This window comes from Xiphophorus hellerii, chromosome 14 (genome assembly GCF_003331165.1).
Source record: "Xiphophorus hellerii strain 12219 chromosome 14, Xiphophorus_hellerii-4.1, whole genome shotgun sequence".
NCBI classification, from domain to species: domain Eukaryota; kingdom Metazoa; phylum Chordata; class Actinopteri; order Cyprinodontiformes; family Poeciliidae; genus Xiphophorus; species Xiphophorus hellerii.
Window position 1 is genome coordinate 14,219,201 of NC_045685.1, and position 20,269 is coordinate 14,239,469.

Below are 20,269 nucleotides of genomic sequence, written 5' to 3' on the forward strand. Positions count from 1 at the left end.
GACTCTTCACCTAAATAAACTAAAAGCCTTTCCCAGACTTACGAATGCACCTAAACCTGACCCACTGTTGAGAAAGGTGAAACTCGTGCAGTAGGTTGATCACCTTTACGTCTAGTTTCCACTAAGATTCATTTTAGCTACAAAAACCAAAATGAGAGAACACACCTTCGTTTTGTAATCACTTTTATTTTATCATTTTAAAGACTGAAAATTAAAATGAAACATAGCAGTGCTATTTTAAGCACTCTTTGAATACAACTTTATAAATATTATAAGCTTAATAGGAGTTAATAAGGCTTAGAAGCATCTCAAGAAATAAGTTACATTTTTAATCACAATTGATTTTTTTTTTTCATTTTTACTCAGAAAAGACCATAAAATTACATAAAGAGTTAATGTTTGAGTAGAACATAAATGTCTTAAAGCATGCCTTCCCCTCAGCAGCAAATAAAATAATTGCTACATGTCTAAATCCAATTATTACAGCACAATAATTATATTTTTTTATAGATATTAAGCTTTAGTACAAGGAGTAATATGTAATAACATGCACTTGTGCATTTGGTTTAAACCATAGTGACTCGAGGCTGATCTTCAGGCTTTCCACACCTCAAGCTGTAAATAGAGAAAAAAACAAATTAGTTCCAGATAAATAACTTGCTTTTCTTTAGACTTATCTTTGTAAGTGGCATGCTAGCTATTTGATTGCATGTACGAATACTTTTTATCTTGTGAGGAAGATAGAATATTCACAGTTGTTGTATTTAAATTAAGTTTAACCTTAAAGAAATTTAAAAAAATATAAATCAAATAAATAGTTGACCCAAAATCAATATAACACTCCTGTAGATGTCTGGCACCTGCACTACATTCTTCATCTCTGTGCACTTTCTTGTATCTTTTCCTCCATGGGACAGAAATATCATAAAGTGATATTACTCTACAAACACAGATTTTTACTTTTGCCAAGAATGCTGATCGATTTCGTTTCGATGCTGAAGTCGACAACAGATGAAGCCGCCTCCATCAAAACATCCCGTATCTCATTGTCGTCAGGAACAGACGTGCCTCTAAACTTAAGGTTCACGGTGTGGACAAGTGAGCTTTTTCTGGAAACATAATCGAAAAGGAAACAAGATATTCAGTGAGTTTAAATTTAAATTGACCTATGATGTGGAAGTAAAATTACCTAATTGTAGAAACCTCCATGGAGAGGAAGGCAGAAGAAAACTTTTTCTGGAAGAATGGTTCAAGCTACAGAAGCAGAAAAGAAGTCAGAGTGAATCACCAGAAGAGACGGGTTCAACTGTGAACAGTCCGATAGATAAGACACATTTTGAACGGACAGCATTCACCTGTCTCTTTATCAGGGAAGACATATTACTGAAGGTTACAGATGAGTTCAGCAAGTCCCTTGTTAAAGGGTCTTCAACAGATGTGAAAGATGCAACTCTTGTAAAGTCTTGCTGTTTGAGTAGAGAAGATCTCGATGTTTGTTTACATGAATCAGACACCAGTGTACATTTGCAAACCCTGGATGATTGACCACATGTAGCTCTGGAGCCTGTCAAAACAAGAATGGGAGAAAATATGTCAGAAACGAAGCAAATTTTAAACAAACATTAAAGTAAAAAAAAAAAGGTTTCAGCTAATTAAATTAAGAAATCTTACGAATAACTGACTATAAATCTACACTGTTAGATCTCTAGCAATTAGTGAATACCGGAAAAAGCAAAAGGAATAAAATAAATATCTCAGGACTTTAAGAGAAAATCCATGACTTTTTCCATACCTTATTTTAAAATTAATTAGGACATAAAACATTTTTTCTTGTAGAAAGAGAAATTTAGATTCAACTAGTTTAGATTAGAATATAATTTGGGGGGTGGGGGTTCAAGAAGAAAAAAACTAACTAGAACTGTAAGCAGTTAACAGATCCAAGCCCATCCTAGAAAGTCTAGACAGATTTTAATAAGGCTTTTAAAGAGAAAACTTAGTACATGATCAAATCATAAAAAACAATATAAAGTCCCCAAAAATTATCTTAGATAATCATGTCTACAAGAAAAACTATTTGACAGTTTTGCAAAAGATTCTGAAATTCAGTCAAAATGTAATGTGCAAACAGGTTATTGCAGCATTTTATTCTTCACATTTCACTCTAACACTCTTCCATTGTTAGATTGCACAGCAATACATTTCTATATTATATATATATTCATAGAATATCTGTAGTAATTTTTAAAGATTCCTTCTTTAAAAATGAAGAACATCTTACTGGTAGCTGCCGTAACGTTGACTCCACTGCTCCTGATATTGTTAAACACAGAGAAGAGAGTGAATGTGTAATTGGTTCCAGGACTGAGAGATGACACTATGTGGTTTACTGGTCCATATCCTTCTGGTGCACTGATGGATGTCTCTGTGCCCTTAAACTGGAGAACAAAGCTGATATCGCTGTTTCCTTTATTCCACTGCAGAGTGATGCTGGTCTCATCTTGACTGGATGCTCTGAAGCCGTCTGCATTTTCAGGAGCTAAAAACACAACATGAAGAGAGGCAGTTTATTCATGTCACTAAAGCCCCTTGTCCATGGAAAAAACTTTAACAATTCTCCCCCACTCCACTCCAACCAACTTCATCTACGTTAGTAGGACCCACTACAGGGGGAGGGCAAGATGTGCCAAATGTGGCATGTTTCTATTATGATTCATTGAACTGCAATGAAAAAGCAAGAAATGGTGCAGCTCCACTACACGTTATTTGTAGTAGTAATTTGGGTTTGGGTTTTTCTTTTCAGGAATGCTACTGTGTGAATTTTGGTGTACAGCTTTTGACTGCATCATCTAAATACAAAAGGTTACACAAGTAGAAAAATAACTAATACCAGAAATTCAATACCAGATTCAGCAGAAATATATTTCTTTTGTCTTAAAAACACAAGTTTATGTAAATTTCTTTAATACTTGGTTGAAATTCCTTTGAACTTTTGAAACTTGCATAAGGTACAACAATTGGGTCATTTCTGACATTATTTCAGGCAAATATAAAACTCTAGCAACATTTAAGATGCAAATGGTACATGTACTGTATATTACTAGTGCTAAATACAAAACTGTACAGATATGCATTAATACTACGTAGGGATTTTGTTAAACATCTTACTAGTGGCAGCTGTAAGCTGTACTCCTCTACTTCTTGTGTTGTCAAACACAGAGAAGAGAGTGAATGTGTATTTGGTTCCAGGACTGAGAGATGACACTGTGTAGTTTACTGGTCCATCTCCTTCTGGTGCACTGATGAATGTCTCTGTGCCATTAAACTGGAGAACAAAGCTGATTTTGTTGTTTCCTTTATTCCACTGCAGAGTGATGCTGGTCTCATCTTGACTGGATGCTTTGAAGCCATCTGCATTTTCAGGATCTAAAAAGACAATGAGGTTACAAGAAAATGATAAAGTCAGCAAGTCTGACATTGTACATAGGTCACTTTGTATTACCAAGATATTTTCAGCCATTTCATGCCAGATTGAGTAATACAGTTTTTTTTTCTAGCTTTCTGGGAGTTATAGTGGTCGATGCACTTCTTATTATGTCCTACTATGCTTCTTTGAAAAGGTTAGGACACGTCTATGGCTATACAAAACATTCTCATTACATTTTCTGCACAAAATCCTTCTTGGATGATGAGATTTCAGTTTGGTCAGTTCTGCTCCTTTCAGAATGAGTTGTTTTAGGGCCTCTTGTAACTATGAATCCAAACAGGCTGCTGCTCGCCCCCAACTCCATGCACCAAAAACACATTGACCACTTAGTAGCATGAAGACTTTTTTATTTTCACTGCATCTGAATTGGTTGGATGAACCCCTTTGTAACATTTGAACTTCCTCTAACTCCAAGTGCAAATTGTATGTAATCATAATTCACATCAGACTAGATTACAACAAGAACAGGAGCATTTAAAAACGCAGCTCTTCACATCTTTAGTACTTTTTAAAGATTCCTTCTTTGTGGTATAATAATGAATAACATCTTACTGGTAGCTGCGGTAACGTTGACTCCACTGCTCCTGATATTGTCAAACACAGAGAAGAGAGTGAATGTGTATTTGGTTCCAGGACTGAGAGATGACACTATATAGTTTACTGGTCCATCTCCATCTGGTGCAGTGATGAATGTCTCTCTGCCATTAAACTGGAGAACAAAGCTGATTTTGTTGTTCAATTTATTCCATTGCAGAGTGATGCTGGTCTGATCTTCACTGGATGCTTTGAATCCATCTGCATTTTCAAGCTCTAAAGACACAATGAGGTTAGAAGAAAATGATAAAAGTCAGCAAGTTTGTCATTGTACATAGGTCACTTTGTATTACCAAGATATTTTTAGCTATTTAATGCCAGATTGAACAAAACTGTTTTGTTTTTAGCTTTCTTGGAGTCAGAGGTAAATGCACTTCCTTAAAGGCGACCTATTATACTTCCTTGATCAGGTTAGGACACGTCTATGGCTATATACAACATGCTCGTTTCATTGTTCTGCACAAAATCCTTCTTGGATGATGAGATTTCAGTTTGGTCAGTTCTGCTGATTTCAGAATAAGTTGTTTTAGGGCCTCTTGTAACTTGAAATCCAAATAGGCTGCTGCTGGCGCCCAACTTTACATTTACACTCGCAGGTAAAAACGCCTGCAAACAGATGCTCAACTTTACAACCATATATTTATGAATAGCAGAAATGTAGACTCCTGCACAACTAACAATTAACTGTCTACAGTACTATGGAACATGGGAATTCAACACTACATTTAAAATAATTGGTTTGAAATGAGTGTTTAAATTGTCAAATTGAGCTGTTGTTTCCCCTGGAGACTTTATATAAATGTTTCCTCCTACAAAAAAATGCACCCAAATGGTTTCTAATGTTCTATTTGACAATATTAAGAAATTGTACTTATTCAAGTCCTTCTTGAAATCCTACTTGATGTAATAGAAATAAATGTACTATTATTCCAGTAGAGTAACTGAGCCACACAGTGAGTTGTGTTTTATAGCACAATCAAGTAGCTACTGAGTTTTAATAAAAATACATTTGTTTCCTTCTGTTAGGTTATTTTATGTACATAGAAATGAAATGATTTCAAAAGCATGTTGCATTTTTTCAGAAGTAGAAGTAAATTTTACCTGAACAGACGACACCAGCATCCTCACTGTGTTCACAGTCGTGTATCCCAAATCCTCTGTGCTGACACTGTGTAAGTGAAGTTTCATTCCCAGAACATGACACATCATCAAGCCAGATCTGTCCTGTTCCTTGACCAAAGAAGGCTTCAATTTTAGCATTCACTGCTGTTCCACAGCCTAACTCTCTACAGACCACATTGGCATCCTTTAAGTCCCAATAATCATCACAGACCGTTCCCCAGATACTGTTGTGGTAGACTTCAACTCTTCCAGAACACCGTGGTAATCCAGCACCAGCTAACCTGGTCTGAGCTTGAAAAAGAAACATATATTATTTGGATTGATTTAAACAATATTGCATCTTCTGAAACACAAAAAAATCCAGTTAGTGTCAGCAAATGCATTTTCACAAATCCCACTCATAGTTTGTATTTGTATATCGGACTGTGTAGTTTTCAAATTGACTTTTGTAAGTTAAATGGCTCGGAATTTATTCCTTTTGCATGTGTATGTGTGCAAGTCAAAAATTCATGTTATGTATTGTTCTTGTAAATAGAATGTGTAGTTGTTCATGAATTTTGCCATCTTGTAAACTAAAAGTTTAATCTTCCCACGGTCTTTTTCGAAACACTCAGGAGGAAGGAAAGGGGTTGTCCTGTTAGATCAAATCTCGTAAAAGCGCACATGGGGTCAGTGAAACTGTACCGGACCGGGCACAGAGGTAAGAAAAACAAACTCTTAGGAGACCCTGTCTCGTTCTACCACAGGAGAATTCAAGATCTCAAGATGGACTTAATGCTTCAAAGGAAGATTTATTGCAAAAGTTATTTGAAGAAGACTGGCAAGTTGCATGGACTTTGGCCGACTCAACACTGCAATCGACTCCAAGCTGGGTCAAGAAAAAATCTCTTTAGATGAACATGACTAACGCATTTCTTCACTTGAAAAAGTCACCAAAGACATTAGCTTCAATCTTTAGGCAGGTAATAAACATACTTATTATAAGGCCCACATCTTGTATTAAGGTTTTTTTTGTAATTGATCTTATACAATATTCTCATCATCATCATAAAAAATAATGACAAATCTTTAAAATTTACAGAAAATATCAGTCTGTGGGTAATTCTTCTACATAAGATGGAAATCTGGAAATTGGGTTACTGAAATAAATGTTATAACATATTGAATAGTTTCTACTTTTCAAAATAAATCAATTTATTTCTTTGTGTTCATGGAAGTTTTGGGTGTAGATAAAAATAAAATCATTTTAGCAAAACAGAGTTTTTTTCCCCCTGAAATAAAAAATAGTTTTACCTGAACAGACGACACCAGCATCCTCATTGTGTTCACAGTTGTGTGTCCCAAATCCTCTGTGCTGACACTGTGTAAGTGAAGCTTCATAGCCAGAACATGACACATCATCAAGCCAGATCTGTCCTGTTCCTTGACCAAAGAAAGCTTGAACTGTAGCAGTCACTGCTGTTCCACAGTCCAACTCTCTACAGACCACATTGGCATCCTTTAAGTCCCAATAATCATCACAGACCGTTCCCCAGATACTGTTGTGGTAGACTTCAACTCTTCCAGAACATCGTGGTAATCCAGCACCAGCTAACCTGGTCTGACCTTGAAGCACAAGAAGAAACATATTTAACTTTAATTAATATTTAATTAATATTTAACTTTAATTTAAAGACTTTTGCATCTTCTAAAACACAAAACATTCCAGTCACCTTCTGATAGTAAATGTTCACAGATTCCACTCATGTTTTATCCTTGTAAATCAGACTGCATTAGTTTCCTGGTCATATGAACAAATAGACTTCAAATCATAAATTGTGTTACTAAGCTGGACTAGTGAGAAACTTTAATTCCTATGAAGGTTTTATGCCAAGGAGGACAGGGATAGAGAAATGACTTGAGCACAATTTCCTATTATGTTCTGGAGTGAACCTTCAGGTAAAGTCCATATCTTTCATTGTTAACATCAACATTAGAAAGCTTTTTATTTTTTTCTCTACTCTGCTCCTGAAGGTTTACCCCAAATGTGTGCTTACTGTGAAAAAAGCTTTGCTTTACAGTAGCAAAGATATATCTATAATTTTGACAGAAGCTGTGCAGCACAGGGTCTCTCTCTATGCAGATGATCTCCTGCTTTATTTCTCCATCCCAACCGAATCACCTTCTTCTGCTCTAATGTTTCTTAATAATTTCTGAGGTGGTTTAGGCTATCTGTTCAACATCAATTAGAATGAGCCTTAGACATAACTAACCTCACTTTTAAAAGTATCAACTATTTTACACATGTGAAAGTCACAGTTATTGGAAAATAAAATAATCTATCTTCAGAAAACTAAACTGCAGAAGGAGGAGGGTGTCGCTGTGCCAAACTTTCACGTCTATTACTTGATATTTAACTAGAGAAACCTTGTACGTTGGTCCTGTTATTATCACCACTTTAACTATTCTGACTGCATACTTGTGTATGGAGCTCTGCATACACCATAACATTTTGCTTGTGACCTTCTTTGCTCTGCTTGGCCTTTATACTCTATTGGATCACTTACAAACCGTTTAGATAAATATTCACTAAATATATGAGTTCAGTTCAGGAAGCTGTTTGGCATATGCAGTTCTATTTTTCCTATTATATTCAGGGTTTTGCTAATGACTTACTAGTGGTAAAGTACATTTTAGGGATCTGGTTATAGATTATATCATTTGTACAATTTGTTGAGAACAAATTGAGTATGAGTTAACCATTTTAAGATGGTTCATCAGTCTTATTTCTCCAAGGCTTAGCTGTCTTCCATCTACATTAGTATTAGTCCACTATTCACGACCAGTTGAGATTGTTGCCATGGATTTGACCACGTTTGACAATGAGTAGGGAAAACTTCTTATAATTACTGATGTACTTAGTAAAGACACATTTGCTGTATCAACTTGGGACTAAAAAGCATCCACTATTGCCCAGGTGTTGCTGACTGAGTGGTTCTTCAGGTTTGGTATTCCAAGACACATAATTTTGGATCTGGATTTGAGAGCATGTGAATTCAACAGCTCTGTAACCTGACAGGCTTGAGAAAGTTACATATTCCTTGCCATCCTGCTGCAAACGAGCAGTGTGGGCAGCTCAACAGAACTCTTCATGACTTTCTGTGCACCTTACCAATGTTTAGAGAATCAGGATTGGGCTTCTTGCCCCCCACAAGTGCTTTTCTGTTACAGTACTACCCTCTTACCAAAGTACTGACAAGTTTCTGAATTTCCTTATGTTTTGACTGAATCTCTACTGCCTGTAAACCTTTTGTTGGTTGTTAATGGTTGTGAGATGGAGTGCTGGTGGTGAAGCAACAGACTAGATTACAACAGGAGCAAGAGCATTTAAAAACGAAGCTCTTCACATCTTTAGTACTTTTTAAAGATTCCTTCTTTGTGGTATAATAATGAATAACATCTTACTAGTAGCTGCAGTAACATTGACTCCACTGCTCCTGATATTGTCAAACACAGAGAAGAGAGTGAATGTGTATTTGGTTCCAGGACTGAGAGATGACACTGTGTAGTTTACTGGTCCATCTCCATCTGGTGCAGTGATGAATGTCTCTATGCCATTAAACTGGAGAACAAAGCTGATATTGTTGTTCAATTTATTCCATTGCAGAGTGATGCTGGTCTCATCTTGACTGGATGCTCTGAAGCCTTTGGCATTTTCAAGCTCTAAAAACACAATGAGGTTAGAAGAAAATGATAAAAGTCAGCAAGTCTGACATTGTACATAGGTCACTTTGTATTACCAAATTTTTTTTAGCTATTTAATGCCAGATTGAACAAAACTGTTTTGTTTTTAACTTTCTTGGAGTCAGAGGTAGATGCACTTCCTTAAAGGCGACCTATTATACTTCCTTGATCAGGTTAGGACACGTCTATGGCTATATACAACATGTTCATTACATTGTTCTGCACAAAATCCTTCTTGGATGATGAGATTTCAGTTTGGTCAGTTCTGCTGATTTCAGAATAAGTTGTTTTAGGGCCTCTTGTAACTTGAAATCCAAATAGGCTGCTGCTGGCCCCCAACTTTACATTTACACTCGCAGGTAAAAACGCCTGCAAACAGATGCTCAACTTTACAACCATATGTTTATGAATAGAAGAAATGTAGACTCCTGCACAACTAACACGGAACTGTCTGTTAGAATTATTATGTTTTTTATGTTTCTTACATCAGTAGTTTTATATTACTAGTTGTTTTTATTTTAAGGTTTAGTGTTCTCGCCCCAGAGAGGAGGATCTGGTTAAACTGTGTGTAAGACATAACTAACCTTTTCTTGACCTCAAGCTTGTTTTTGCAGGTGCTTCTTTAGGAGAACTTTCTGAGATACTCCTTAGTTGCCCCTAAATGTCTGTGTGTAGAATTTAGTTTTTGTTTTCCCTTCCTTGTTATCAGGGTAGCCCCCCTTTTTGTTAAGATCACTCTACCACATTCCTTTCACACTCTCTCTGCTAATAACAAGACAGGTTCTGGAGCAGAATGGCAGAACACAAGGAGATCGGTTTGTAGGAGCTGATCCTCTGTGCCTTCTCAATTCTTGCAAGAATTTGGTTGAAAGCTAAGTAACGTTGTCTGTGGTCCTTTTTATATAGGTTGAGAAAGAACCTATCACTGTCTACTTTGGAAAAGGGAATTCAACACTACATTTAAAATAATTGGTTTGAAATGAGTGTTTAAATTGTCAAATTGAGCTGTTGTTTCACCTGGAGACTTTATATAAATGTTTCCACCTGCAAAAAAATGCACCCAAATGGTTTCTAATGTTCTATTTGACAATATTAAGAATTTGTACTTATTCAAGTCCTTATTGAAATTATACTTGATGTAATAGAAATAAATGTACCATTATTCCAGTAGAGTAACTGAGCCACACAGTGAGTTGTGTTTTATAGCACAATCAAGCAGCTACTGAGTTTAAAAAAAAAATACATTTGTTTCCTTCTGTTAGGTTATTTTATGTAAATAGAAATGAAATGATTTCAAAAGAATGTTGCATTTTTTCAGAAGTAGAAGTAAATTTTACCTGAACAGACGACACCAGCATCCTCACTGTGTCCACAGTTGTGTGTCCCAAATCCCCCATGTTCACACTGTGTAAGTGAAGCTTCATTGCCAGTACAAGCCACTTTATTAAGCCAGATCTGTCCTGTTCCTTGACCAAAGAAGGCTTCAATTTTAGCATTCACTGCTGTTCCACAGCCCAACTCTCTACAGACCACATTGGCATCCTTTAAGTCCCAATCATCATCACAGACCGTTCCCCAGATACTGTTGTGGTAGACTTCAACTCTTCCAGAACATTGAGAAAATCCAGCACCAGCTAACCTGGTCTGAGCTTGAAAAAGAAACATATATTATTTGGATTGATTTAAACAATATTGCATCTTCTGAAACACAAGAAAATCCAATTAGTTTCAGCAAATGCATTTTCACAAATCCCACTCATAGTTTGTATTTGTATGTCATACTGTGTAGTTTTCAAATTGAGTTTTGTAAGTTAAATGGCTCGGAATTTATTCCTTTTGCATGTGTATGTGTGCAAGTCAAAAATTCCTGTTATGTATTGTTCTTGTAAATAGAATGTGTAGTTGTTCATGAATTTTGCCATCATGTAAACTAAAAGTTTAATCTTCCCACGGTCTTTTTCGAAACATTCAGGAGGAAGGAGAGGGGTTGTCCTGTTAGATCAAATCTCGTAAAAGTGCACATGGGGTCAGTGAAACTGTACCGGACCGGGCACAGAGGTAAGAAAAACAAACTCTTAGGAGACCCTGTCTCGTTCTACCACAGGAGAATTCAAGATCTCAAGATGGACTTAATGCTTCAAAGGAAGATTTATTGCAAAAGTTATTTGAAGAAGACTGGCAAGTTGCATGGACTTTGGCCGACTCAACACTGCAATCGACTCCAAGCTGGGTCAAGAAAAAATCTCTTTAGATGAACATGACTAACGCATTTCTTCACTTGAAAAAGTCACCAAAGACATTAGCCTCAATCTTTAGGCAGGTAATAAACATACTTATTATAAGGCCCACATCTTGTATTAAGGTTTTTTTTGTAATTGATCTTATACAATATTCTCATCATGATCATAAAAAATAGTGACAAATCTTTAAAATTTACAGAAAATATCAGTCTGTGGGTAATTCTTCTACATAAGATGGCACTCTGGAAATTGAGTTACTGAAATAAATGTTATAACATATTGAATAGTTTCTACTTTTCAAAATAAATCCATTTATTTCTTTGTGTTCATGGAAGTTTTGGGTGTAGATAAAAATAAAATCATTTGAGCAAAACAGAGTTTTTTTCCCCCTGAAATAAAAATTAGTTTTACCTGAACAGACGACACCAGCATCCTCATTGTGTACACAGTTGTGTGTCCCAAATCCTCTGTGCTGACACTGTGTAAGTGAAGCTTCATAGCCAGAACATGACACATCATCAAGCCAGATCTGTCCTGTTCCTTCACCAAAGAAGGCTTCAATTGTAGCAGTCACTGCTGTTCCACAGTCCAACTCTCTACAGACCACATTGGCATCCTTTAAGTCCCAATAATCATCACAGACCGTTCCCCAGATACTGTTGTGGTAGACTTCAACTCTTCCAGAACATCGTGGTAATCCAGCACCAGCTAACCTGATCTGACCTTGAAGCACAAGAAGAAACATATATTAATATTTAACTTTAATTTAAAGACTTTTGCATCTTCTAAAACACAAAACATTCCAGTCACCTTCTGATAGTGAATGTTTACAGATTCCACTCATGTTTTATCCTTGTAAATCAGACTGCATTAGTTTCCTGGTCATATGAACAAATAGACTTCAAATCATAAACTGTGTTACTAAGCTGGACGAGTGAGAAACTTTAATTCCTATGAAGGTTTTATACCAAGGAGGACAGGGATAGAGAAGTGACTTGAGCACAATTTCCTATTATGTTCTGGAGTAAACCTTCATGTAAAGTCCATATCTTTCATTGTTAACATCAACATTAGAAAGCTTTTTATTTTTTTCTCTACTCTGCTCCTGAAGGTTTACCCCAAATGTGTGCTTACTGTGAAAAAAGCTTTGCTTTACAGTAGCAAAGATATATCTATAATTTTGACAGAAGCTGTGCAGCACAGGGTCTCTCTCTATGCAGATGATCTCCTGCTTTATGTCTCCATCCCAACCGAATCACCTTCTTCTGCTCTAATGTTTCTTAATAATTTCTGAGGTGGTTTAGGCTATCTGTTCAACATCAATTAGAATGAGCCTTATACCTAACTAACCTCACTTTTAAAAGTATCAACTATTTTACACATGTGGAAGTCACAGTTATTGGAAAATAAAATAATCTATCTTCAGAAAACTAAACTGCAGAAGGAGGAGGGTGTCGCTGTGCCAAACTTTCACGTCTATTACTTGATATTTAACTAGAGAAACCTTGTACGTTGGTCCTGTTATTATCACCACTTTAACTATTCTGACTGCATACTTGTGTATGGAGCTCTGCATACACCATAACATTTTGCTTGAGGCTTTCTTTGCTCTGCTTGGCCTTTATACTCTATTGGATCACTTACAAACCTTTTAGATAAATATTCACTAAAAATATGAGTTCAGTTCAGGAAGCTGTTTGGCATATGCAGTTCTATTTTTCCTATTATATTCAGGGTTTTGCTAGTGGATTACTAGTGGTAAAGTACATTTTAGGGATCTGGTTATAGATTATATCATTTGTACAATTTGTTGAGAACAAATTGAGTATGAGTTAACCATTTTAAGATGGTTCATCAGTCTCATTTCTCCAAGGCTTAGCTGTCTTCCATCTACATTAGTATTAGTCCACTATTCACGACCAGATGAGATTGTTGCCATGGATTTGACCATGTTTGACAATGAGTAGGGAAAACTTCTTATAATTACTGATGTACTTAGTAAAGACACATTTGCTGTATCAACTTGGGACTAAAAAGCATCCACTATTGCCCAGGTGTTGCTGACTGAGTGGTTCTTCAGGTTTGGTATTCCAAGACACATAATTTTGGATCTGGATTTGAGAGCATGTGAATTCAACAGCTCTGTAACCTGACAGGCTTGAGAAAGTTACATATTCCTTGCCATCCTGCTGCAAACGAGCAGTGTGGGCAGCTCAACAGAACTCTTCATGACCTTCTGTGCACCTTACCAATGTTTAGAGAATCAGGATTGGGCTTCTTGCCCCCCACAAGTGCTTTTCTGTTACAGTACTACCCTCTTACCAAAGTACTGACAAGTTTCTGAATTTCCTTATGTTTTGACTGAATCTCTACTGCCTGTAAACCTTTTGTTGGTTGTTAATGGTTGTGAGATGGAGTGCTGGTGGTGAAGCAACAGACTAGATTACAACAGGAGCAAGAGCATTTGAAAACGCAGCTCTTCACATCTTTAGTACTTTTTAAAGATTCCTTCTTTGTGGTATAATAATGAATAACATCTTACTGGTAGCTGCAGTAACGATCACTCCACTGCTCCTGATATTGTCAAACACAGAGAAGAGAGTGAATGTGTATTTGGTTCCAGGACTGAGAGATGACACTGTGTAGTTTACTGGTCCATCTCCTTCTGGTGCACTGATGAATGTCTCTCTGCCATTAAACTGGAGAACAAAGCTGATTTTGTTGTTCAATTTATTCCACTGCAGAGTGATGCTGGTCTGATCTTCACTGGATGCTTTGAATCCATCTGCATTTTCAAGCTCTAAAAACACAATGAGGTTAGATGAAAATGATAAAAGTCAGCAAGTCTGACATTGTACATAGGTCACTTTGTATTACCAAGATATTTTTAGCTATTTAATGCCAGATTGAACAAAACTGTTTTGTTTTTAGCTTTCTTGGAGTCAGAGGTAAATGCACTTCCTTAAAGGCGACCTATTATACTTCCTTGAACAGGTTAGGACACGTCTATGGCTATATACAACATGCTCATTTCATTGTTCTGCACAAAATCCTTCTTGGATGATGAGATTTCAGTTTGGTCAGTTCTGCTGATTTCAGAATAAGTTGTTTTAGGGCCTCTTGTAACTTGAAATCCAAATAGGCTGCTGCTGGCGCCCAACTTTACATTTACACTCGCAGGTAAACATGACTGCAATCAGATGCTCAATTATACAACCATATGTTTATGAATAGCAGAAATGTAGACTCCTGCACAACTAACAAGGAACTGTCTACTTTGGACCACGGGATTCAACACTACATTTAAAATAATTGGTTTGAAATGAGAGTTTAAATTGTTAAATTGAGCTGTTGCTTCCCCTGGAGACTTTATATAAATGTTTCCTCCTGCAAATAAAATGCACCCAAATGGTTTCTAATGTTCTATTTATTTGACAATATTAAGAATTTGTACTTATTGAAGTCTTTCTTGAAATTATACTTGATGTAATAGAAATAAATGTACTATTATTCCAGTAGAGTAACTGAGCCACACAGTGAGTTGTGTTTTATAGCACAATCAAGTAGCTACTGAGTTTTAATAAAAATACATTTGTTTCCTTCTGTTAGGTTATTTTATGTAAATAGAAATGAAATGATTTCAAAAGCATGTTGCATTTTTTCAGAAGTAGAAGTAAATTTTACCTGAACAGACGACACCAGCATCCTTACTGTGTCCACAGTCGTGTATCCCAAATCCTCTGTGCTGACACTGTGTAAGTGAAGTTTCATTCCCAGAACATGACACATCATCAAGCCAGATCTGTCCTGTTCCTTGACCAAAGAAGGCTTGAACTGTAGCAGTCACTGCTGTTCCACAGTCCAACTCTCTACAGACCACATTGGCATCGTTTAAGTCCCAATAATCATCACAGACCGTTCCCCAGATACTGTTGTGGTAAACTTCAACTCTACCAGAACACCGTGGTAATCCAGCACCAGCTAACCTGGTCTGAGCTTGAAGAAGAAACATATATTATTTGGATTGATTTAAACAATATTGCATCTTCTGAAACACAAGAAAATCCAGTTACTTTCAGCAAATGTATTTTCACAAATCCCACTCATAGTTTGTATTTGTATGTCATACTGTGTAGTTTTCAAATTGAGTTTTGTAAGTTAAATGGCTGGGAATTTATTCCTTTTGCATGTGTATGTGTACAAGTCAAAAATTCATGTTATGTATTGTTCTTGTAAATAGAATGTGTAGTTGTTCATGAATTTTGCCATCATGTAAACTAAAAGTTTAATCTTCCCACGATCTTTTTCGAAACACTCAGGAGGAAGGAAAGGGGTTGTCCTGTTAGATCAAATCTCGTAAAAGCGCACATGGGGTCAGTGAAACTGTACCGGACCGGGCACAGAGGTAAGAAAAACAAACTCTTAGGAGACCCTGTCTCGTTCTACCACAGGAGAATTCAAGATCTCAAGATGGACTTAATGCTTCAAAGGAAGATTTATTGCAAAAGTTATTTGAAGAAGACTGGCAAGTTGCATGGACTTTGGCCGACTCAACACTGCAATCGACTCCAAGCTGGGTCAAGAAAAAATCTCTTTAGATGAACATGACTAACGCATTTCTTCACTTGAAAAAGTCACCAAAGACATTAGCCTCAATCTTTAGGCAGGTAATAAACATACTTATTATCAGGCCCACATCTTGTATTAAGGTTTTTTTTGTAATTGATCTTATACAATATTCTCATCATGATCATAAAAAATAGTGACAAATCTTTAAAATTTACAGAAAATATCAGTCTGTGGGTAATTCTTCTACATAAGATGGAAATCTGGAAATTGAGTTACTGAAATAAATGTTATAACATATTGAATAGTTTCTACTTTTCATAACAAATCCATTTATTTCTTTGTGTTCATGGAAGTTTTGGATGTAGATGAAAATAAAATCATTTTAGCAAAACAGAGTTTTTCTGAAATGAAAAATAGTTTTACCTGAACAGACGACACCAGCATCCTCATTGTGTACACAGTCATGTGTCCCAAATCCTCCGTGCTCACACTGTGTAAGTGAAGCTTCATTGCCAGAACATGACACATCATCAAGCCAGATCTGTCCTGTTCCTTGACCAAAGAAAGCTTGACTTGTAGCAGTCACTGCTGTTCCACAGTCCAACTCTCTACAGACCACATTGGCATCCTTTAAGTCCCAATTATCATCACAGACCGTTCCCCAGATACTGTTGTGGTAGACTTCAACTTTTCCAGAACATCGAGAAAATCCAGCACCAGCTAACCTGGTGTGACCTTGAAGCAGAAGAAGAAACATATATTAATATTTAACTTTAATTTAAAGACTTTTGCATCTTCTAAAACACAAATCTGACGCTGGCAGCTGAAGGAAGAACAGCTTGTCCTGCTCTCTCCCGTCTTTACTGATAACTTTGCCTGAGCTATTTTTAAAGTGACAGTTTTTATATTTATATTCACATTTTCAACATCATAACTGGATTACTACAAACTTAAGGACTGGGGGATTTTCTTACTTTTATTTTTACCTTACTTTTCTTCATCTCCAAGTTGAACCAGGACAAAATGCCTCCGGCCGACCCCAAGGACATTAGCAGTATTATACAACGACTTCAGTCTATAGAAATGAAGATCAAACAGCTGGAGGTGAACTTTGAAATCAACGCTAACTGTGGAAATCAGACAACTCTTCCTCAAATCAACGAAGAGGTTGTACGCCTCGCATCAAGCAGCTCACCCTGGAACGCTCAGGGTGCCAAGCCGAAGCAAAAGTCCCACACCGCAGATCCGATGAAGCGACTGACAGGGAGAACCCCTCACCTGGACGAATCAGCGTGGCCGGCTCTGAGCCGAAACCCACCTTCAACCTCAACACCTGCTCCACCAAAGAAAAACAAACAAGCAGCTGCAACCAAAACGGTTCCACCGACCGCGCTCCCAAGGACAGAGCGACCAGCCCGAGCCTCAAAACATTCTGACTCTGTGGGAATCCCACTGAAAAACAGATTTTCTGTACTCCAGCCTGAGCCGCTGAGTGAAATCTTGCTTTCAAACATCAACAATGAGGCAAGTCCAACACATCCACCCCCCAAAGCTCCAAAGGACAAAGCGGCTACCAGGAAAACAAAAGGTATGCCAAGAGTGCTTTTTGTTGGAGATGAGGCAGTAAATGGAATCAGTCACGTTTGCAATCCCAAGAAAACGAGAGTGATTTCTTTTCCTGGTGACACTGTATCTGATTTAACTCGTAAAGTTCTTTCGCTAACCGCTGATCAGCCAGATATTGAGTCCTTAGTTGTGCATGTTGGAGCCAACGATGTGGCAAAGCCAGAATCTGAGATTCTGAAAAAGGACTTTACTATTCTTCTGAACACTATGGGAACGTTAAAAATGAAGTTATTTCTCAGTGGTCCAATTCCATCACCTCAGTGGGGAGACGAAAAACACTCCAGGCTGGACATGATAAACAAATGGCTGATTAAAAGCTGCTCTGCCAGCTCAGTGACCTTCATCGATAACCTCTGGATCTATTGGCAGCGCTTTCACCTTTTTGGAAGAAGCGGACGCAATCTTAATAAACATGGGATAAAGCTGCTCACTGCAAATCTTTTTCACTTTATCAACAAGGACAGCAACGTGATCATCGCTTCAGAAGAACAGGCTCAAGGATTTCTGAGTAGGAAGAAACCTTATCAGGAACAAACAGTTTCAAAAGCAGCTGATACAACATCGACTGGAGACGGAGCGACTGGTTCCCTTCCTCCTTCTCCCCTCCCTCTCTGCTCACCCACTCATTCACAGGATTCACAAGATACACATGGAGAAATGTCTTCTGGACCGGAGTTTCTTAAATTTACAGATGGAATGAATCAACAGGTTGTACTTGGGACGTCTCTCCTTAGCGCTCACGTAGCAGACCTCACTTCATTTAAGCCACCTGACTCTAACGTCCCAGAGGATCCATCACTCTGCATTTCTGAGGTCTGAGGCCGGGGTCCAGACTTTATCTTTACACCCTTCTTGCTCCAGAATGTGTCTGGTCCCTCGGCACTGCAGAACAGGACATTACCTGTCCGGATCACTACAAGAAAATTTACAAGAAACAGAAACATAAAATATAGGGGACCTAATTCAAACATCAGACTGTTCCCCTGCCTAAAGGAACCTCAGACTGAAGATTTCTTGGCCTCCAAGTCACTTAAACTAGCTCTTTTAAATACAAGATCTCTCTGTGCTAAAGCTCTATTAATTAATGATTTCATCACTGAGCATAACATCGATGTTATGTTTCTGACAGAAACATGGTTGAATGACAATAATGAACCAATCATACTAATTGAATCTGCGCCTCCTAACTACAATTTCTTCAGTGAGAATAGAAAACACAAAAAAGGAGGAGGCGTGGCTTCAATATTTAAGAATACCATAAATTGTAGTAAAATCTCTTTGGGTCACTTCACCTCTTTTGAGTATCTTGGAATTGAAGCTAAAGGCCACAAACGAACTTTGACTGTAACTCTATACAAAACTCCAACTTTTGTGGAAAATTTCTTTACTGACTTGAATGAACTTCTATCTCTCATATGTATTGATTATGATTGTTTAATAATTGTTGGTGATTTCAACATTCATGTTGACAACCCCCAAGACAGAGGGGCAAAAAAGCTCGCTAATATTTTAGAGACTTTTGGTCTAACACAACATGTCAAACAAGCAACACACACTCAAGGACACACACTGGACCTGGTTATCAGTAAGGGTGTGAATATTTCCAATGTCTCTGTAACTGATGTCACCCTGTCGGATCACTTCGCTGTTATCTTTGAAAGTTCTTTATCTTCTAACCCACTTGGACAAACAGCAACCATCACAAAACGTTCTCTCACTGAAAACACAGCAGAAACTTTTAATCAAATCTACTCTTCTTCCTCACCCTTAAGCTGTAATGATGTAGATAAGTTGGTAAATGATTTTCAGTCTAAAGTCTCAGATATTATTGATTCCATTGCCCCAATTAAAATGAAGGTTGTGTCTGGTAGGAAGAAATCTCCATGGAGAAATACACAAACAGTTAGATCTGCAAGACAACTCTGCCGTAGGGCAGAATGAAAATGGCGTAAAACTCAACTCCACGTTCATTGTGACATATATAAGGAAAGACTACGTAACTATCATTTAACACTAAAACATGCAAGAGAGGCTTTCTTTGCAGATGTCATAAACAAAAACATTAACAATGCTCGAGCTTTATTTGCAACAGTTGACAGAATCACAAACCCTCCTGTGACGTTACCGCCTGAATTCCAATGTATTGCCGCCTGCAACCAGTTTTCCAGCTTCTTTTCAGAGAAAATTCAAAAAATCAGAGGATTAATCTGTACATCCACTATAAAGCCAGTACCAATGCTGTGCCCAAACAAAACAAATACAGGAAAAATGACCCAATTTCAACTACTTAATTATAAAACCCTACAGGAAATTATAAGTCAACTAAGCTCCAGTTCCTGCTGTCTGGATGTTTTACCCACACATTTCTTTAAGAAAGTCCTGCCTGTTATTGCTGCTGATCTGATCCAAATAGTAAACTCATCGCTCTCATCAGGCGTTTTCCCCCAGGCTTTGAAAACAGCAATAATCAAACCACTTATAAAAAAGAACAATCTGGACAAATCACTAATGCAGAATTACAGGCCGACCTCTGACCTCTGACCTCCCATTCATCAGCAAAGTTATTGAAAAAGCTGTGTGTAAACAATTAACTAGCTTCCTAACTATAACCAACCGCTTTGACTCCTTCCAGTCTGGTTTTCGTGCTCACCACAGCACAGAGACCGCCCTCGTAAAAGTGTTCAATGACATCCATATAAATACGGACTGTGGCAGAACCACAGTGCTGGTTCTGTTGGACCTCAGTGCAGCTTTTGACACTGTTGACCATGATATATTACTGAATCGACTGGAGAGTTGGGTCGGACTCTCCGGTCCAGTGCTAAACTGGTTTGAATCCTACATAAAGATCAGGGATTTCTTTGTTTCAATCGAAAACTTTTCATCAAAGAGGTCAAAGGTCACATGTGGG

The 20,269-nt window shown here is 37.4% G+C and overlaps 1 protein-coding gene across 1 annotated transcript; it reads right to left on the minus strand.

Annotated features, from left to right (window-relative positions):
* Window positions 1-158: 158 nt before the first annotated feature.
* Window positions 159-16,489, minus strand: LOC116733208 (deleted in malignant brain tumors 1 protein-like). The gene is made up of 15 exons (XM_032583990.1): window positions 16,156-16,489; window positions 14,848-15,159; window positions 13,706-13,963; window positions 11,575-11,886; window positions 10,261-10,572; window positions 8,645-8,902; window positions 6,494-6,805; window positions 5,180-5,491; window positions 4,037-4,294; window positions 3,166-3,423; window positions 2,279-2,536; window positions 1,356-1,564; window positions 1,190-1,254; window positions 961-1,109; window positions 159-615 (listed from the first exon to the last, which is right to left on the minus strand). Exons 1-15 carry the CDS (start codon window positions 16,487-16,489, stop codon window positions 611-613), a joined length of 3,612 nt encoding a protein of 1,203 aa, XP_032439881.1. The 3' UTR covers window positions 159-610.
* Window positions 16,490-20,269: the final 3,780 nt, after the last annotated feature.

What these genes read in the sequence shown, in the direction of transcription:
- LOC116733208 (XM_032583990.1), bottom strand. Translation starts at nt 16,489, where the DNA reads ATGTTTCTTCTTCTGCTTCAAGGTCACACCAGGTTAGCTGGTGCTGGA. An exon ending in TGCTGGTGTCGTCTGTTCAG is followed by an intron (nt 13,964 to 14,847) that starts GTAAAATTTACT and finishes TTGTGTTTTTAG; the next exon opens with AGCTTGAAAATGCAGATGGA. An exon ending in ACAGCTTACAGCTGCCACTA is followed by an intron (nt 2,537 to 3,165) that starts GTAAGATGTTTA and finishes TTGTGTTTTTAG; the next exon opens with CTCCTGAAAATGCAGACGGC.